Source organism: Spermophilus citellus, assembly GCF_964194105.1.
Source record: "Spermophilus citellus genome assembly, chromosome: 5".
NCBI lineage: Eukaryota > Metazoa > Chordata > Mammalia > Rodentia > Sciuridae > Spermophilus > Spermophilus citellus.
The window spans coordinates 164,259,135-164,279,526 of NC_138186.1; the positions used below are offsets into that span (position 1 = coordinate 164,259,135).

Below are 20,392 nucleotides of genomic sequence, written 5' to 3' on the forward strand. Positions count from 1 at the left end.
AACATTTTATTGTCTATACCTCTTAGGCTTAAAAAAATGTTATGTGTGAGCATTTATACATGTGTCTTTATGTATTTTATGCTATTTTATATGTTAGATCATGATGTTTTTCTTCTGCTATTACTTGATTTTTTTACTCAATCTTTTTGGTGAAAATTACATTTTTAATATGATGTTTTAATAGTTATATTTTTAGCTTGCTTCTAAATGAGATTTTACATGGTTTCTAACTTTCTGCCATGTACTCTCCAGTTTTCACATTACTTCTTGTTTTCCTATGATCTCCATATTATGTGATAACTAATGAAAAGCGAAAGCATGAAGGCTAATATCTGTAAATGACTTGACTCATCTCATTCTCTCAGCCTCTGAGCCAGAGATCCATTTTATAGGTGAGGAAACAGAGGCTTAGGGATGTAAACTCCTGTGCCATTGTCACCCCCCAGGAAGCAATGTAGGAAAGGTTTGAACCAAGGCTGAGCCTCCTGGGCAGGTTACCTCTCTCAGGCAGTTCACTCTGGCCTGCTGCATTTGCAGGTTGTAAAGAAGTTCCAAGGCCATTTGCTGATATAATAGTGATTGTTGGGGCTGGGGATGTGGCCCAAGCAGTAGCGCGCTCGCCTGGCATGCGCAGGGTGCTGGATTCGATCCTCAGCACCACATAAAAATAAAATAAAGATGTTGTGTCCACCGAAAACTAAAAAATAAATATTAAAATATTCTCTCTCTCTCTCTCTCTCTCTCTCTCTCTCTCTCTCAAAAAAAAAAATTGATTGTTAGTTAATGTATTTTCCTAACAAGTAATTGTTTGGCAAATATTTGTTGAAGAATAGAAGGATGTGTGGATGCCACTATCACTTATCTCTTAGGAGATATTTTTCTAGGAGTCATTTACAAATTCTTTATCCTTTACTCTCAATGTTTCACATTATAAACGATATCAAAAGACTGCATGAATTGAATGTTTATTTGTGTGTGTATGCCTTTATATGGCAACTGTTTACTTGTGTATGCTTTACATTTTGTAACCATACAAAATCCTCATGTGGCTTAGTATAATTTCCCCAATTTTCAGATGGTGAGCTGAGGATCAGTGAGGTTAAGTAACTTGTCCAATATTAGGGGAAGAAATGATAGAGTCAGGATGTGACTTCAAAGTGCGATTACTCCAGAATTGGCTGGAGGAGTTAACAGCTATGTTGTCACTATAAAATCTACGTTACAGTGGATATTCAACAGGCCTTGTTTTTGGTGCTAGACATTATAATTAGTGCTGTTTGTCTGTAGCTGCTCAGGTAGAGCCATTTTACTGTTCCCACACTACACACGATGAGTTCTGTGAGTGCATGTGAGGAGCCAGGTTCTCAAGGCAGGTGTCTTCTACCAGAGCCCAGGTTCCCTTGTGACCACCTCCAGCTCCCAGTACAAATGAAGACTGTGGGAGAGGATACAGATTTTCAAAAGAGAACTAACATCTACATGCTTCTTAGAAGCAGGCTTTGTCAGAGTAGGAAAGTAAAGTGTAGTGAGTGGGAAGGAGGCTTCATGGCATCTTCCACGTGATTAGGTTGATTACCAGAGAGTTCAAGTCCAACTTGACTGCAGAAGTTGTGCTTTTTTTACTGGGTTGAAATTAGGCAATGTGATGGGCTCATAAGTCAAGTTACTTAGGGCTCACTGGTGTTCAAAAGTCTCAAGTGTAACCAAGATGTGCATTTTACTCCTTGGCCTTTAGGAGTCCTATAGTCTAATTTGTTCATGTTGTCTTTGAGACTCCTCACAGCCCAGGAAAGATCCCGGGAGAAACCCTTTATTCTACTTTAGGGCCTCGGAGCAGGCCCCAGCCACAGAATGATTGTCCCTGTGAGGTGCCATCACCAGGTGGCTGGAGGTCTGGTGGTGGAGTGTGGAATGTGCTGGACTTGTAGGCCTAATCCAGCCCACTGTTGATAGCATCATTTTCATCATTGTTATTATCAGTATTGGAAGTTTCTCTGTGAAACTTCCTTTTGAGCATTAGTTTTTAAAGTAGCATGATATAAAGTGGTTATATGCTCTTAGGAAAAGTTATTATGTAAAGTGTTAAGTGACCAGCTGCCCCTGTACAAAAATGGGAAACAGCTCATTTTGGAAACCTCTTGTCCACAAGTGAGTATATGAATCATTACAGAAAATAAGAAAAACATATGATTTTTAGTTTGACTTTTGAAGGAGTACTACATGTATTGAATTCCATTTTAAGATATAAAAATAATCTTCATAAAATATTTCCATGCGTAATCTAGTTAAGCTTGCTGTGTAAAAATGTTCTGGGTTCCCCATTTTGAAAGGACTCAGAAGTAATAAAGATAGTTTTTATGAAAATATCAAAATTTCAGCTTTCTGATGCATAGAAGTCATTAGACCAATCATTGCTTTCCAGTTTTAGAAAGGTAATTTTAAATCTTTATCAGTGAAATCAAGTGCTTCTTACTGGTAGATTTTCTTCTTTTGCGGTATTATTATAAGGGAGATAAGCAAGTAAGGAAGAAAACTGGGGTCTGAATTGATATGGTCTTAGTATTTATTTCATTGTTATTCTATTTCTTCATTATTCTTTTAAAACAAGAGTGATGTGAATCCCATGTCTGTAATTTAACTGGGGTTGTAGCTCAGTGGTAGGTAGAGAACTTTGTGAGGCAGCAGGTTTGATCCTTAACCCCCCAAAAAATTTTTAAATAATACTATCTTATATTTTAAAACTGATTACCTACACAATTGCCATGCCATTTGTTTATTCATTGTATTGAGCCACTGAGAAGTATTATAATGATAAGCATTATAATATGATAAGCATTATACTCCTCATTTTACAGTTTAATAAAAGATGAGATTGTTTTGCCTCAACCCTCATCACTGAAGGTGCCAAGCTTCAAAACCCTGCTTTTAACCAGTCCTCTCTCCTGAGCTCACAGCACTCTATCATGGTAACCTTGACAACTCAGGCTTCCTGGGTGGGGTGGAGCCTGTGCATGGCATGCCTGAGGCCCTGGGTGCAATCCCAGCACCACCAAAGAAACAACCAAAAAGAAGCAAAACAAAAAAGCCTCCATGTTCATGAACAGAATGAGGCAGCGCTGACTGCCCAGGAGGGAGCTCACCCCTGACTGTTGTGGCAGGTCACCCACACCTTTGGGTAGCAGGACTTCCCATTTTGAACCCCATGGCTGCTGCTCACGTCCTGACCTCCTGCTCCTTGTGGTCCTCACAGGGCCTGTGCGCCTTTGTCAGTGCCTCTGGGAGGCAGCACATTGTCTTTGCCCCTTGAGCCATCCCTGTTGATGTCACTGATTTCTTGGACTCGTCCCCATGGCACAGACCTCAGGCAGTGCGTCTGACCCCCTCTCCTTACTGTCAGTGGAGGAGCTCCCACCTCAGGAGCTGTGCTGCACTCATCCTTTACTTACCATTTTTCGCTTAATCTTCACGAAACTCTTTGAGCAGGAGCCGATATTTTCCACATTTTATAGGTGAGAAAAGGATACTCTGCCCATGGTCCAGCAGTTGCTGAGTGGCCAGGCCAGGGTTGGCATTTACGTCTCTTGCCCCAGCGTTGGCACATCTCCTTGGTGCTCGTGGGAGGAGCTCGGCAGTAGGTCGGTGGCCTGGATCCTAGAGGTCGGAGCCTGCAGCTCGGAAGACCTTCCCCTGTGGGTGGCTCTGGGAGGAAGTGGGGCTTCATCCCGTGACCAGGTGCTTGAGGGCTTCAGCTGCCTGCTGGCGCGGTGGGCCGACCTGAGGATGCAAAGACCCTGAAACGACTGTGCCTCGGTGCTGCCTCCCACTCCACCCTCCTCCTGTGCTTTGCTTACTGCCCCTGCTCGTGCTGGACTTTGGGTCTACACCACCATGCTCTCTCCACTGCGGGCTTCCTTTCCTCCTAGGAGTGATGTGGGCTACATTGCTGTTTGTCTGTCTGTTTTAAATCAACATTGTGTGATTTGTGCTGAAATTTTTAGCTCTGTCTCATTCAGTTTCACTCCTGTCCCATATTCCGAATACATCTCAATTTACATATTTTATATTGCTGGAAAATTTAATTACCTTCAGGTTTTTGCTATTACAATATGGAAACAGTTTTTCATGCTCGCATGTGTCTCCTTATATCCAGGCACTGGAGGGTAAAACTAGGAGTGGAATTTCTGGTCATACAGTAAATACATCTTTAACTTTACAAGGTGCTGGCAAACTGATGTTTAAGTGGATATACTAATTTATATTCCTACTAGTATGTGGTGGTATAAAACATGTTTTTCTCTATCGGTGTTTTATAACCATGACATCTCAGTTTGAAGTATCACTATTTCTTGGTGATAAGAGTGTTGCCTAATTATCTTATAAAGGAACTCATGTTGCACAAAAAAATACCACATATATGAGAAATAATTGTCTTGACTATAAAAATGAACGGACAAGGGGCAGCTCTTCCTTACAGCTGTTCCTTACAAGTAGATCTGGAAGGAAAAGGGAAAACAGAAAGTCATCATTAGAGTGCCAGAGTGATCGTCGCTTTGGCAAATCCTCCTGATGACCGCAAAACTAGTGGAGAAAACCTTAAGGAAAGGCAGGTACTTAGACAGCCCCAGATCTCCCCCCACCCCAGGTGTTTACCCCTCTGTGGGCACAGGACCACCTGTTGTTTGGTTCTCTTTTTCAGGAGATGGCTTCATTTCCCTCCTTTGCATGTGGGCCAGATTTGATGACTCCCTGTTGGAAGGTAGGGGAAATAGTTACTGAAGCCTAGAGAGACCTGTCCCACACCACCTTAGCCAGGTGGGCGGCCCAGTGGTAAATCATGTTGACACTGTACTCCCTGGTGTGATAAGATGTGAAGCACAGGTAATTTTTCTGTTGTATTCTTCCCCCAAAATCTGTCATCTCGGTTTAATCATGAGAAAAAAACAAACTGACAGTTGGAGAACATTCTAGAAAATAACTGATGAGTAGTCTTCAGACATGTCAGGGTCATGAAAAACAATGAGAGATTGAGAACCTTTCACAGCTTGGAAGAGACTGAGGAGACATGGCATGTCATTGTGACATGGTTTCTGGGATGGAATCCTGGAACAGAAAGAGGATGCTGATGGAAAAGCTGGTCAAATGTGAATCAGGTATATAGTTAATAGTGCTGTCCCAACACCTCACGGTTTGACTAAGTGTACTCTGGCTGTGGGAAGCCCTGGGGCTGGGGAAGCTGAGCAGCCCTCAGTACTCTTTGCCACTTTTGTTGGCTTACAGTAATTTCAAAATAAAAAGTGAATAAAATTCTGGGATGGATGTAGAATAAATATATATGTTCGTGTAGTTCCAGTAAATGGGGAAAATATCAAAATAACCAAGATGTAGTGCTTTTCTACAAACAAAACTTCCCTTTATTCTACATGGACTTGGTATAATTTGTGAATTTTATGTTTTCCTGTTACTATTTTCTTAAGTTGCTAATTTATTTGCAGTTCTTGTAGGTCTTACTGTTTTAAAAAATTTCCCTACTCTACTGATGAAGAAATAAATGTCTCCTGAGGGTTCCTGCCTTTTGTTTTTAAGTTTTATTTTCAGAGTTTCTGCGTGGTTAGCATTATACTTCTAAGATAAACAGTGAAGTTTTTTTTACCATGAGAGATGCAAAAGGTGGTGGTGTTGATGGCTTTTCTGTTCTGAAGACTTTACAGTGTGCTTTCAGTGATAAAAACTGGGATCAGTAGACAAAGTCTAAACCTTATATATTTACAGATCTTGTTAGTTTGTCAATTTGCTTTCAGCACACATGGATCATTAATATTTATAGGTTCATATCTGACAAGGATATTTGCAAAGAACTGGCCCGCAAGTCTCCTTCGTGTCACTGGGTTAAACCCCTCCCCCCGGCCTCCAACAACTGGATGTCTCAGGAGTCATCACCAATGGCTTTGGAATAGTATATTAAGAGGACATGCTCTGTTAAGGGCATATGCTACTCATAATTAGCTTTTAGATATTCTGCTATTTTAAGGTTTTCAAATCATTTTCTCCATTGATTCTTATGTGGAACTGGAATGAGTCGGATGAACGTAGACTTCTGATCATTGCAGTCGAGAAAGCACACTGCAGCTAGAGTGCAGTCACTCAGACCTTTATTATTCTGATTGTTGTTGGTTGTTTAATTTCACAAAATGCTGAAACATAGATTTAAAATTTTCTACCAATTCTCAAGGAGTACCTACAGTATAAATCATGTTTAACATGATCTTTGCTCATTCTTCACTAGAGGATATGATTTTTTTGGCCTTGAAAAAGTTAAAAATTTTGTATTTGTCACCTCACTGCACTTTTTTTCTCTTCCATGAGACTATTAAAATTCACCTTCTGGATCTCTCTTGGCTCCCTATTTTCTAAAAATGCAGGACTCTATTTCCTGGCACCAGAGGAGGTGAGGCCATTCCCAGCTGCCTCCCTCAGCTCCCGGAGCCTCATCCTCTCTCATAGGCAGCCTGTCTTGCCGTGCTGGAGCCCTTCCTGCCAGAGCTCTTGCTCTCCCTGCCTGCTGTCCACCACCCTAGGTGCCCATCTTCCACAGCTGTCCACAGGCACCCTTCACTGTCCCTGGCCTGCTTCCTGGCGCAGCCTGGAAGTGCCGTGCTGAATCCTCAGCATTCTGCATGTAGCAGCAGTTAGCAGCTCCCGCTCCAGCATGCTCATTACTGTAACTTACCTGTCTGTCTCTCTTCACTGAGACTCCATGACATAAGAATTTAAGTGCATAAGCCCAGATAGGGCCCGCCAAAAAATATGTCACCCACATGCACAAACTGTTTTCTCCAGTTCTCCTCCCACCCACTGACCCAACTGCCAACCTTAAATGGGGTGGGCGTGCCTACACATGACTCTTTCTCCAAGTTTCTCTATATCCTCACTTTGTTGTCCAGCTTTAGTTTCACCAGGACAGTATAATTGGTATTAAAAATGCCATCACTTTGGAGCAGCTCATGGGCACAGTCATGCACACGGGGGCTAGCTTGTCAGCACTGGCTGAGGCCTCAGCCTGAGGTCAGGAAAGGTTCTCACACATTGGACACCAAGTCAAATGAACATTTTGCCTGGTAGGAAGAGTGAACCACAGTTGAAGAGGTGCTGTGTTTCCCCAGGAGGAGAGGGACAGACTATCTTGGCCCCGAAGGGGCGCCTCAGGATTGCAGTAGGAGCAATCAAGTGTACACTGTCACAGTGGTCATCGCTCTCATTCCTGAGGCTCCTCCTGGGAGTCTGACCGAGAAGGGCAATATCATTTCCAGATAACGGGTAATTCCAAATTCCATACAAGCAAAACACATTTTATAAAGAGGTTTTCTCTCCAAAGTATTTTCAAGTTCAACACTGCTCCTGCTGTGTATGTGGCTTCTGGAGACTGTTGATGGTGGTGGAAGAGCTAACAATCTCCTGGGCAGAGCTCAAAAACTTGACAGTGTTTTAGGAATCCCTGGAGGCCTGTGTAACCAAAATAATTTTTCCTTGCATGATGTACATCTCTTAGGTTGACTGCCCCCTATCAATTTAGAGTGGCAGCACAGCACAGTTCATATCAAGTGTTCATTTTAGGTGCTGATTTTTTTAAAAACAAAGACATTGTGACCATTATACTAATATTTATAATTGTATGCTTACCTCTGAATCCTGATTTAGTGTCAGTTTAGTTGATTGTCCTATAGATGTCCCCTTAAAATGAGAGTTATCCATAATACAGTCTTTGCTGGGAAGGAATGAGAGGGTGACAGATCCCAGAAAGTGGTTCTTGATGCCTCTTTTAAAATAAATTTTGCCTTATATATTTTTCTTGTACCATCCCTGCCTTTTGGCTATGGTTTTGAGATTTGTGGAACTTTTGACTAATTTTAAATCAACATCAGACTTTTTTTTTCCAGTTTACCTCATACACACCTTAAGACTATGCATTGTAAATATTGTCTTATATAATACTTATTAGGAAATGTTTAAATAAAAAGTAAGCCATGGCTTTTCTAAGATACGTAAGAGGAAAATAAAACTATCATTTTAAGAGCTAGTGAATTTTTTGGGGAAGGACTTTCTTTGTGGACTCTGGCTTTCTGGTTTCTTTGCATGTTCCTTGTTCAGACAGGAAGTCTAAAGCTTTTAATTCATCTGCTGTCTGGATAAGTGAGCGCATCAGGGACTTGGGCAGTATCTTGAAACACACCATTCAACGCAGGCTTGTGTTGAGACAAAGCCTAGAAACATCATGGAAATCCCACCGAGTCACTGTGAGGTGACCCCTCTTTCATGTCAGTCAATTATAAGATCAAATATAGTATCAATTTCAAGGTATATTTGCATCACATGTCTAAAACAATAGTTCCAAAATAAGGTTAGAAGATATGAAGTCATCTCACAGTATGTTTGGGGAGAGCTCAGAGCCTAATGAGGCTGAAGCCTTGCTCTCCAGAAAGTGGATTAGAAACAGACGGCTGAAAATTCATTACTAAATTTTAATAGCTAGGTCAGTAATTTTTGGTAGAGGGTTTGTGGTAAATATTTAGAAATATTTGCACATGCTGTATTACTCCCTGTGGTGTTTGCAGCTGTATTCCACTGTAGAGCTTATAAATTTAGTGTCTTCTGCCTGACAATAGTCAAATCCCTCCATTATTTGCCCCACACCTGGCACAGGAGTCACTATCCTCAAGAAAGTTAGGGCCTGTTGAAGAGAGATGTGTATGCCTACTCTTTAAACTGGAGAAGAGACTTTCTTGAAGACCGGTGAACTGGCATTTTAACCTAAGCTTTAAACTCATGGGAAGTCACAGTGAGAAATCATTATCTGTATCCTATTAAAACCTGAAGAAACAAGAGACCTGGACTAGTTGCATTGATTAAAATCTCTTTTCTGTTTCTAACTCAGTGTTTATCTCCATGCTCTCTGGGGCACTTCTGAGCAAGAGATGCCCACATGTGTGCAGCTGGGGGCAGCTCACCTAACACCATCATCTAATTGTACTGAAAACCAGAGCTTAGAGTATTTTGAAGTTCATTTTCTTTTTAAAAAACCCACTTATTTAATTAAGCAAGGGAGTAAAATTTCTAACTTATTCCCAGTTCTTTAAGATAGTTAAACGTCACCAGTATTAACTGAATATATTTTTTAGTAGGCTAACTTAATGCTAAATTGAATACCATCAAAGCCAAAGATGTCTTTTGATGTAGTGAGTCACAATGCAGTATTTTAAAATATTTGTGGGGACGTTCATTTGCAAAATATAGACATGCAAGAGTATTTATACTTATGTTATGCGTCTGTTTTATTTACATGTAGATCTTAAAAATTCTTGCTCTGCACCTTCTTTGTAGACTGTTCATATATATATATATATATATATATATATATATATATATATATATATATATATATATATACCTTCTGTCACTGGCATCCCTGGCCCTGTCCTACTGTGTTGAGTCAGGAGCACTGTTGTGCTGTATGTTAACTTTTGTCAAGTCTGAGATTGTTACTACTCTCTGGTGGCATGTCATTCTATGCACAGTTAAATTCCTTTACTTGTCACTTGGATTAGAGTGAAGATTGTACATGGATAAAGAGGGTGAAGGGGTAAAGGCATGGTTGCAGAGGAAAAGCTGCAGAAAACATTCATTTAAATTGTTCAAAAGTAAAATAAATTTTGTCAATTTGGAGGTTTTTTAGACAGTGATTTAAAAAAATAAATTATTCATTGATAGCAGGAGTCACAGTCTTTTGGTTTTGGAAAGTATTCAGTATTTTGATTGACATCAGATATTGAAAACCCAACTTGGTTTCACCAAAGCAAATTACGATGGCACAATAGGATTCTGCTCTGCATGAACCCATGAAATCATTGCCCTACTCATCACTCCATCAGGAAAGCCAAGAGTTTAAGGAATGCAGTGGGGCAGGGCAACTCCTGCCCCTAAAGATCTTCCCTGCAGTTAGTTCCCTTACCTGCCAGCTCTCCAGCAAGATAAGTGGAAGCAGTGTAGCTTGAAGGTGCCTCTGCTAGAATGAGATGCAGCCAGGCCTCTCTGTTCTGTACAGGCTTCGCAGATCTGACAGCACTTATAAAAGAAGAAGGGAGTCAGTGCCCTGCTGACTAAATTGTCCTCCAGGGGAGTATTAGTTACAGAGCTTCTTTGTTAACTAGGCTGGATGCTTAAACCACCGTTGAACTTCTTTTATTAGCATGTTTTAAGATTGTTCTACATATGGATGCCCTAAGTATCTGCAGGGCGGGAATATTTCCATATAATTTACATATAAAAGTTACGTGTGTGTATAACAGTAATATAAAAACTGTATCTTTTATTACTCTTCGGTTGCACCAAGGTCTAGTTGGCACTGAAATCTGATGACACGTGAGCAGGAAGACAGCCACAGTCTTTATATTTTCCTCTTGATACTTGCCTTGATCAGCTTGTTGAATAACAGAAATGTTTTTGATGCCTTTGCAACTTGAATGAAGCTCTCTTAACACGCATCCATGTCACTTTTTCAACCATAATGTGGAGTTTTAAGGGAGGACAGGGAAGGGGATTATGGATTGTGCAGAGAATTACAAAGATTTTTTTCTTTTTTCAAAGTGACATTTTGGTTTTTTATGAAGAAAGATTTGCATAAGATTATTTAAAGACAATTGATGGTTTTTTAAAAACTGAATCTGCATTGTCTTCTCTGTTAGTCCCATATGTAGCATAATAGAAAGTGGTTGTTTACCTTGTCATCTCCTCACTGTGTGTTCTGGGAAGCAGCGTGGGAACCAGCTTCTTCCCAGCAGTGCTCTGGTTGCCCCTGTCCCTCTAGTGTTAGGTTAGGAAGCACCTGGCTCCTGGAGGCCACCCCCAGCCTCACCATAGGTTCCCAGGGTTAGGAGGATATTTTTAAATGAATACTCATAATCTGGCTTTCACTTTTTTTTCAGAGGTATTAAGGAGGAGGAAGCCCCTACTCTTGGGAGGATGTGTGCTGTGGTCCCCTCTCAGTTCACATTTTTCTCCCACGGAAGAGGTGAAGGCAGTAAGGTGATACTAGTGTTGCTGGTTCTTTTGGCCAGAGCCAGATGTAAACCTTCTCAGCTGTGCAGCCATAAGTTCTCTGTCATAGCTGCTCTGCCACCGTTGGCCTCCAGAGCCAAAGGCAGCTCTGAAAGGTATGGACTGGCCAGTTCAGGGATGTGCTGTGGACACTGTAATTTGAACTTCATATATTTTTCTCTTACTAGTTTTTTTCCAGTCATTAAAAAATGTATAGCTTGTGGGCAGAGCAAAAAAGGGGCCCACGTTCAGCCTGCAGGCCACAGCTTGTAATACCCTGCTTTCAAGAGCCACTGCAGTTATGTCCCTTTGCACATTCATGAGATGGCTCCATCCATTAGAAAGGGGAACACAGACCCTGAAAGGATCCTCCAAGGCCCTCCACTCTTCCCTGCTTCACGCCCATCCCAGGCTCCAGGGTTGGGCCCAGGGAGAAGTCAGCATGCAGGCTGGTGCCGGAGGAACAGGCACAGTCAGCTCCCATTTTCCTTTTGAACACATCAGTGTCTGTGAACATGTACACATCTATGAACCTAAGTTTTTGTTTTGAGGAATTCCGATAACTGCCTTCATTACTGAAGTGTGACTGCTTTGTACATAACATGTACCTGGCTGAGTAGCCTGCCTGTTTCTACCTATCTTCTCCGGGTTATATTCAATTCAGAAGCTCTAAATGGAACTATTGTTGAATCCAGTAATCAAGTTAAATACAAAGCTTACCAGCTGAATGTGTGCACAATCATGATCCCCTGTGCCCTGTGCAGAAAGGTTTATTTTATCTCTGAATTCTAAAATCTGATTCAGCCTACCTCATTTTATTTTGGGGGTTTTGATATTCCTTTTTCCAGTGGTAACATTTTCGGTCTACCCTGTTGCCATTTTTGTTGTTTTTCATAAAAAACATAATTATTTTACATTAAAGATAACTCTTTTATTTATAACTGAGAAGTTATTCTTAGCACATTTTCCCTGCAACATTCATCTCTTTGTGAGGTTCTCATCAGCTATAACTAGAGTGTTTAAAAATAAAAAAAAAAAAGAAGAAAGAAAGAAAAGAAATTCAGTTTCTCTGTTTAGAAAAAAAGAGGAAAGAGAAGTTAATTACATGTTATACCAGATGATCAGCAGATGAACTATCCAGGGATCCTAATCTTGAGTTTGCTTTGTGACATTTTGTCATTGCTGAAGAGCTATGACCAGCTCTCTTTACCGTGCCCTCTTATATTTTCTGAGCTAGATTTATTCTTAGAACCCAAAGCATCCTCCACCCCCATTTTTCAAAGCCCTAGTTTCAAAGGTCCCCATAGCAAGCAAAGTTAAACATTAATGAAATTGAGTGATTAGAGCTTATGTGTTAGGACTGAATATACCTTGAGGCAGTAATAACCAGGTATTTCTGATTTTGTTCTGCAGTATTTAGTCTGGATTACCAGGACAGATATGTTTTATACTGCAATTCAGCATGTAGAATTCACTGAACATCTAGTTCCCAGCTTTGCCTGGGCTTGCAGCATTGGAGATCTGAGAGTCCAGTGATTCCTGCAAGCCTTTGCCTAGGTACTGAGCATCTTTTGGTGGCCCCCAGTGTAGGCCATGGGGCACAGCAGTAAAGGAGCCACCATGTATGGTCTGTTGCTGCTTTTTTGTTTCTCCTCTTCCCTTTATTTTCTTTAGCTCCTGCATCTGTCCTCAGTAACGTGACCTTCAACAGTAACTTTGACTCTCTGAACTTCAGTTTTCTGAAGCTGTCAAATGGAGATTTTTAATAACTTCCTCAGAGGGTGTTATGGTCAAATTAGATAGCATTTCCAGCATCAAATTGTTATATAAAGGCATAAGCTGTAACATTAGGACTCATTTCTGCCAACGTAACTTCAAAGGAATTTATTTTCGCAATGTCACATAAAAATACAAATATCACTATTTTATTATAATAGTACTTTGTAGTTATTTAAAATGTAATAATTCTTCACTACAAAGTTTGGTTAAGTTTTTGACTGTTGCTGGGCACGGTGGTGTATGCCTGTAATCCCAGCGACTTGCAAGGCTGAGGTAGGGGGATCATGAGTTCAAACCCAGCCTCAGCAACTTAGCAAGGCCCTGTGTCGAATAAAATGTTTTTTGAAAGGACTGGGAATGCGACTCAGTGGTTAAGTGCCACTGGGTTCAATTCCTGGTACTCCCCCACCCCTCAAAAAAGAAAAGACTATTACTACATTACAACGTCCTAGTTTGAAATTTAGTCTATAATGTCGATTCTAAATAAAGGGACCCAAATCCTGTGGTTGCTCAGCTTATGGAAGCCCTCATGTTAGAGCCAGGTACTCCATTCCTACGGTAAGTCACCCCATCCATGGTACCCGCACGACACCTTGCTTGGGCCTGATGGACTTGGCATGGCAGCAGAAAAGAAAACAAAGAGGATGGTTTTATGAAGAGAGATACAGCTTTCCTCATTTTTTAGGAGATGCTGACTCTCATGGGTTCATCCCAGGAGGAAACTCATTAATATCTTCTAATAAAAAGTGGCCATACTCTGAATTGGGCGTTAATTTAGAAAAAACATTTTGCTCTGAAGGGACATTGTTATGATTTTCATGTAGTATGTCAGTTGGATATTAGTCCAGTGTGTTACCCTATAAATACATGCTTTTCTTTCTTTCTTAGGACCTGTCTGGCTCCATTGATGACCTCCCCACGGGAACGGAAGCAACCCTGAGCTCCGCGGTCAGCGCGTCTGGGTCCACAAGCAGCCAGGGGGACCAGAGCAACCCAGCTCAGTCACCTTTCTCTCCACATGCATCTCCCCATCTCTCCAGCATCCCTGGGGGGCCATCACCTTCTCCTGTTGGCTCTCCTGTAGGAAGCAACCAGTCGCGATCTGGCCCAATTTCTCCTGCAAGTATTCCAGGTATCACCTTCTTAATTGTCACTGTTTTTCTCTGTTAAACAACAGTTCTAACATTCGACGGTGGCACTCACACTCCATGACTTGTTTTATTATCCCCCAGTGATGGGACCATGCGTTAGGAATGTAGCTGCATTCTCAAAGAAGAACACCAGAGTCCCAATTCCTAAAGAGTCTCAGCAAATGAGTCTACCACCTACCACCCATTTAGAAAATACCAGATACTTTGATATTTTCAGTTTGCCAGAAACACAAAACTGATCTCTGAGCATTTACTCTGTAATGCTTTGTTAAATAAGATCCTCTACTGGTAAGTGCACTGTGTGGTTATTTATGAGCATTGGCCTTGGTTTTTCCATTGTCCTCTTCAAAGTATACCTCCACGGTTATTTCTCAAATGTTTTTAGGGTTTGTAATTCCTCATGTCTGCTCATATTCACATGCTGACCAGTGCCAGAACACACTCAGTGATGTTCTTGGAATTATTTATTTATTTGAATATTTATTTTTCAATAGCTTCATCTCTGATCCAGCTTTCTTATATCAAATGTCATACATTTAAACCCACCAAGCAACTAGCTTTCGTTTCTTATTAAATTATGTGTAAGTTTTTTTTGTGCAACTTTTGCTAACATAGTACGGATATGTCAGAAAGCACTTTGATTGAACTACGTATCAGAATGGGTATTGAATTGCTAATAAAGTCTCATTTATATTTGATTTTGTATTTTCATAAAATGTTTATTATGGAATACTTGTATATTTATTATAATGTATATATGTAACATAGATAACTTGCTAATTGTGAATCATGACCATCATGAATATTCATGAGTCCACCGTCCAGTTTGAGTATTGGTGTCACTGGTGCTGTACGTCTTACCTGTATGTCCCTTCCCTGTCTCAAACTCTGTTCCTTTCCTCCACTTCTAGATTTTTTTTTATCACTTTTTGTTTTGTTTTTGTAGAATTTTATTACAAGCATTCAGAGTATATGGAGTTAGTTTTATTTGATAAATTTCTTTGTAGAAATGTATACTATTTATTTAATGTCATGTTGTCAATAATTACAGTAGAACTACAAGCACAAATTAAGAAGGCCCTGGGAAAATCAGAAAATGCTGCTTCCACTCACACCATATGTGGTCTGCTTTGTCTTACTTTTTGGCTAATGGTTAAGTTTCTAAGATTCATCCATGATTTGAGCATGGCCATAGTTTTAAGGCATTTTATTGTTACCTTTCCTTCAAGAATATTTGCTTATCCTCCTAGTGTTTGCAATAAGACATGGACTACTTATTGTTAAGAGTGTTAACTCTGAATACTCCCTACTTCAGAATTTCTAAGGCAATCTTTGCTGTTCAGATTTTTTTTTCAGATTGGTCTTTGAGGGGTGTCATCTAAATGTTGGAAAATCATATATCAAGTGTTGTATTTCTCCAAAAAGAGCTCACTCCTTTATTCTGAATTAATAACTAATCTAAATACAGACTTTTCTGAGGTATAAAGAATATTTATACCGACATGTGTATTTGACAATCTGAAGATGTGTTTACATACATTTATCTTTCCAGGTGGAAATTTCTGAGCCTTTGTTTTCGGTGACTGGATTTTGATGTAGTGTAGAGCACATACCTTAAGAGAAAAGCTCACATTGGGCCTGTGGTCCTGGATGGTCAGGCATTAGGTTGTTAGGTCATGCACACAGAGGAGAGGAACTGGTCTCCAAGTCCAGTGCTATGTGTTTTGGAGGGTAAGAGTTGGTCATTGATCACGTACGGGCACAGTTGCTGTCCATGCTCCCCAATAGCTGCAGGTGTGGCCATGGAGGGGAATACCAGTGTTCCTATTCATTTCTCCCTGCCAATTCCTTTTGTAATCGAAAACTGTCATCTTTCTTGAAAATGTTGTTGAAAGCAGAGAGCTTGTTTTTTAAACTTGTATCAGCAGTGCCCATCTTAGCTGTGCTTCCTCCGAGTTGTGTGTTGGTTGATTGAACTTTTCACTGATATTTAGTACAGGGAAGAAATTTGGCAGCAAAAGCTTCACCTTTCTTAGTGATACTTTGTTTGTTTGGTTCTTTGTGAAACTGGGGATTGAATCCAGTGGTGCTCTACCACTGAGCTAGTCCTTTTTATTACATCCCTAGTCCTTTTTATTTTTTGAGACAGTGTGTAGCTAAGTTGTGAAGGCTGGTCTCAAGCTTGCAATCCTCCTGCCTCACCTCCCTGAGTCACTGGGAATCGAGGCCTGTGCCACTGTACCTGCCCTTAGTGATTGATGTACTCTTAAAGTGAGTCTTGACTCTTTCCTAAGTGTGAAGGTGCATATATGATCAAGCATATAAAGCATGACAAAGAGAACGTTTCTTAACCTTAGAGTTGTTCTAAAGGGAAGAGCCTCTTAAAAAGTCTGACGGACAATTTTGGCATTTGTTCACCCTCCTCCCAGATGGGATTGCAGTGAACTTCTGAGCGAGAGGAGTGGGCTTTCATAACAGCTACTCCCTCCTCCTTATCGTCAAGCCACTTGCTGAGTAAACTTGGCAAGCTTCTAAGCTTCCTGGGCCTCAGTTTCTGCATCTGTAAAGAAGATGATTACATCTCCTAAGGCCACTGTAAGGAATGTGCTGCTACATGTAAGACAGGTACATGCTACATGTAGGACCTGGTGAGCACTTAATGCCTGTTGATTATTGTCCTTTCCATCAGTTATTGTTGTTATTCAAGCTGAGACCTGGAGACTTATCCATTTGTGATTACCATCCAGAGCAGTGCGATTGGTGTTTGCAACAAGTCCCTGATTCTTCATCCAATAGTGTTCACAAGGTGCGTATGAAGTTTCAAGTTATGGTTAGCTCTGATTCCCGAGATTGTTCAGCTGGACTGCTAGCCATAAAACTGCATAACACATTTTCACAAACTTGAATCTATTTTTCTTCTTACTTAAAAAAAAAGGTCACTGCTGCTCTTCTTGAGGGTTGGGACTGAGAAAATAAAGATAAAAAGATTGTATCCCTGAGATTAACAGAATTTTTGCCACTATTTCTACACATAAAAATTTTGTGGGACAGAAACCCTTGCTTCACTCAGGCCATAGGCAAGTTGATTTCCGTATGATGGGCTGTCAGGTTAGCAAAGTTTAACATTAGGTGCAGTTCAGAGTCCTGGATTATTTCTCCCTCTTTTTTGTCTTTTTAGAGATGATATCAGTTAGCTCTGAGCAGTGTCCTACTCGGGGCCAGCACACACTGGCACTCGCTGCTTCCTGTGCAGCCACACAGGGTTGACAGCCAGCCTGCTCTCGTGGGATGGAGCGCCCTTTTCTGAGTTATAGAGGAGCAGGGAACCCTTGGCAGCCTTGTCTCAGCCTTTTTGAGGGGGATAGTCCAGATGTCCTATTTCTCCTCTCTTTGTTCCCACAGCTAAGCCTAAGGACAGTCAAAACTAAGTCTTTGATAGGTGTTTATGAAAAAATTTATGGTGCTATTTTAGTGGGATTTGTTTAAAAATCCTAACAGATTTTGTTGAAAAAATTACAGGTTTCTCAATCCATTTTTATCCACCTAGTCTGTGTACCATCTCCCATATGCACACACACCTGTGAAAAATTACATTTCCCTAAAATCCACATCCTTATTTTCTGTGAGGTGTTGAGTTAGTCAACTTACATTATGTTATGTGTTTTTGTGGATTTGGTCATTGGCAATAAGGCACACTTTGGGTTGATCAGAAAGTTGATATTTGGTTTTTGTTTTTTATTTACTTCTAATTAAATGTAAATACACCTTTATTTACTGAAAAATTGGGCCCTTGTATCATCTTCTTTCCCCATCTCTAGCCCTTGTTTTTAAATTTTGCTGATCTGTACATTAGATGCTAAGATAATATGTAGTCTCCTTCCTTTGGCTTTGAGTCGGAACTGGTAAAAGTGCAGTGTCCTGTCAAGATTCCGTGGCCTCCCAGAGCAGGCTCTCAAACTGCTGCTATACGTGCAATTGGACTGTCCCTTTCTTTTCTTTTTTTTTTTTTAATTTTTAAATTTTTTATTCTAATTTGTTATATATGACAGCAGAATGCATTACAGTTCATATTACACCTATACAGCACAATTTTTCATAACCCTGGTTTTATGCAAAGTATGTTCACACCATGTGTGTCTTCATATAGTACTTGAAGTAATGATGTCCATCTCATTCCACCATCTTTCCTACCCCCAGGCGCCCCCTTCCCCTCCCACCCCTCTGCCCTATCTAGAGTTCGTTTTTTCCTCCCACATCCCCCTCCCAAGCCCACTATGAATCAGCCTCCTTATATTAGAGAAAACATTCGGCATTTGGGTTTTTTCTCCAACTTCGTCCATTTACCTGTAAATGCCATGATTTTGTGGGATGTTCCTTTGTTTTCTGTGTGTAGGTTTTGCTTGCTTTTGTTCCTCTCCTTCCTCTCATCTCCAGCACTGACTTGTTTTTTCTGACCTTGCTTCACTCTTGTTACCTCTTGCTGTATCTTGATGCTGCCTCTCCCTGAGTCACAGACTGGCTCATTCAGTCATCGTCTCTCCTTATAAAATGCACAGCTGTTGTGTAGCTGAGAGCTGGGATAAGGTAAAGCCAAAATGTTGTGGGGGGTCTAGTATTGCTTTCCTAGCGTTTGTTAAAGAGAGCAGTCATTTTTCTCCATCTCAGCCCTGGTAAATGAAATTGACAGCTAATGAGAAGTATCACAAAGGTGGATAAACAAAGACCAGTAAAGCGTCCCATTTGGCTGATTCTGATTTTTGTCAGTTTGCCCTCTGATCATGCTGCCTCGCACCCCTGGTGAGCAGCCTGGGAACAGCTGCTGCCAGGGGGCATGGGAGGCACTGGCCCTGCCACATCCCTTCTTCAGTGGGCTTTTTCCTTCCTTCTTTCTTTTAAAAAGCAACATGGAGATTCCCTGTGGTTACTATCCACATGGATTCTCTCCCTTTGAACTGGGCTCTAGGATTGCAGGTTTCTATAGATGGAAAGTAAAGAATTCAGCCCTGATTGTTTAATCTAAACTAGCTTTGAGGGAGAAAGAAACTATACGTATTCCCTCTCCCTGTGCTAATACAGATTGTCGTGTTTTTTACTTAATCTCTCTTCATTTCTCTCCCTTCATAGCGATGTATTTATATTTGGAGACAGAAATGAAATATCTCCATTTTCCTCATTGGTAGTGTGCTGTGTATACACTTAAATTAAGCAAACCTTATGTCAGGTGCAGTTAATTCTGAAATGTCTGATATTAAACATTCCTCTAATAAATGATCTCGTCACATTGTACTTACGCTGTGTCTTGGGTTACATCCTACGGTGTGTACTTTGGTTTAAAGAGAAAAACCTACAGGGTTTTGAACTTGTTGGATAGGTCTTAAACTAGGCCTCATTCCCCCAGTACGTCAGGGCAGCTGACTCAGCACAACGTCAGAATGCATTGCGGTTGCCAGAAGATTCTGTGGGTGTTCACTTTACTTGTCTTGCCTCCTGAGCCAACCAGTCCAGTTTACTAACAAAGCAAAAATGTAAATAAGTTGAAGGTTTTTTAAAATTTTTATTTTACTGGCCAAAGGCTTTTGTCAGCTTTTTCCTGCATGTGCTATACTCAGCAACCATGTCAAATATTAAGAAGGGTGAACATAGAGCGTGTATTGCACGGAGGTGGTATGTGCACGGTAGCAGATGTCAACTGTTCATAGCCTGACAAAACCTTAAATGTTTAGACTACTGGTGATAATTCATTGGTTTTGTTAATGAAGATCTAAGGGTAGTAAATACAAATTTCTGAAGTTTTTTGTTGTTTGTATTTGGCATTTGACATGTATACCAAGTCCATTTTTAGGTGGAGTTAAATCACTTCTGTCTAACTGTAGGCCACTTTGTAATAGATTAGGACCAAAAACATAAAATTAGGTGGCTACATTAGGACCCCGCCAAATGGACATTGGTTTTACATCCATTCTTCTTGCATAGTACTAGATACCAAATACACATCTCCCTAGTCATCAGAGACAGAAACAGAATAGAGTTGCATCAAATATAAAGACAAAATCCCCTCTTTTTAAGTTTTCTGAGCTTTACTATATGCTTTGCTGTTTGAGGTAGCTCACCATTCATTCCTCCCCCCGACCCTGCCCCCAAAACTAATTGTGGCTGAATGAGAGGGGCCAGTCAAGGTGGTTTGGGAGCTCACAGATCTTGAAAGTCAGGCTAGGTTGAAAGAATCTTTTACTCATCTCTTTAGAGGCCCCTCCTCCATGTGTACCTGTCTCAACAAGCTCTCCTTTTCCCTCAGCAGCTGCATGTGCCCCATCTCCAGCCCTGGGGACACTCTGTGCCCCTTCACTAATACAGATTCCTGCCTGGCAAGTGCC

The 20,392-nt window shown here is 40.8% G+C and overlaps 1 protein-coding gene across 3 annotated transcripts in view; it reads left to right on the forward strand.

The window, feature by feature from the left end:
• ARID1B (AT-rich interaction domain 1B) overlaps positions 1–20,392 on the forward strand; it is a 409,511-nt gene that overhangs the window by 278,606 nt on the left and 110,513 nt on the right. For all 3 annotated transcript variants that reach the window (XM_081296020.1, XM_081296019.1, XM_081296021.1), the window contains exon 5: positions 13,756–13,999. In XM_081296020.1, the coding sequence (XP_081152146.1) occupies positions 13,756–13,999 (244 nt within the window). The remainder of the gene's footprint in view (positions 1–13,755; positions 14,000–20,392) is intronic.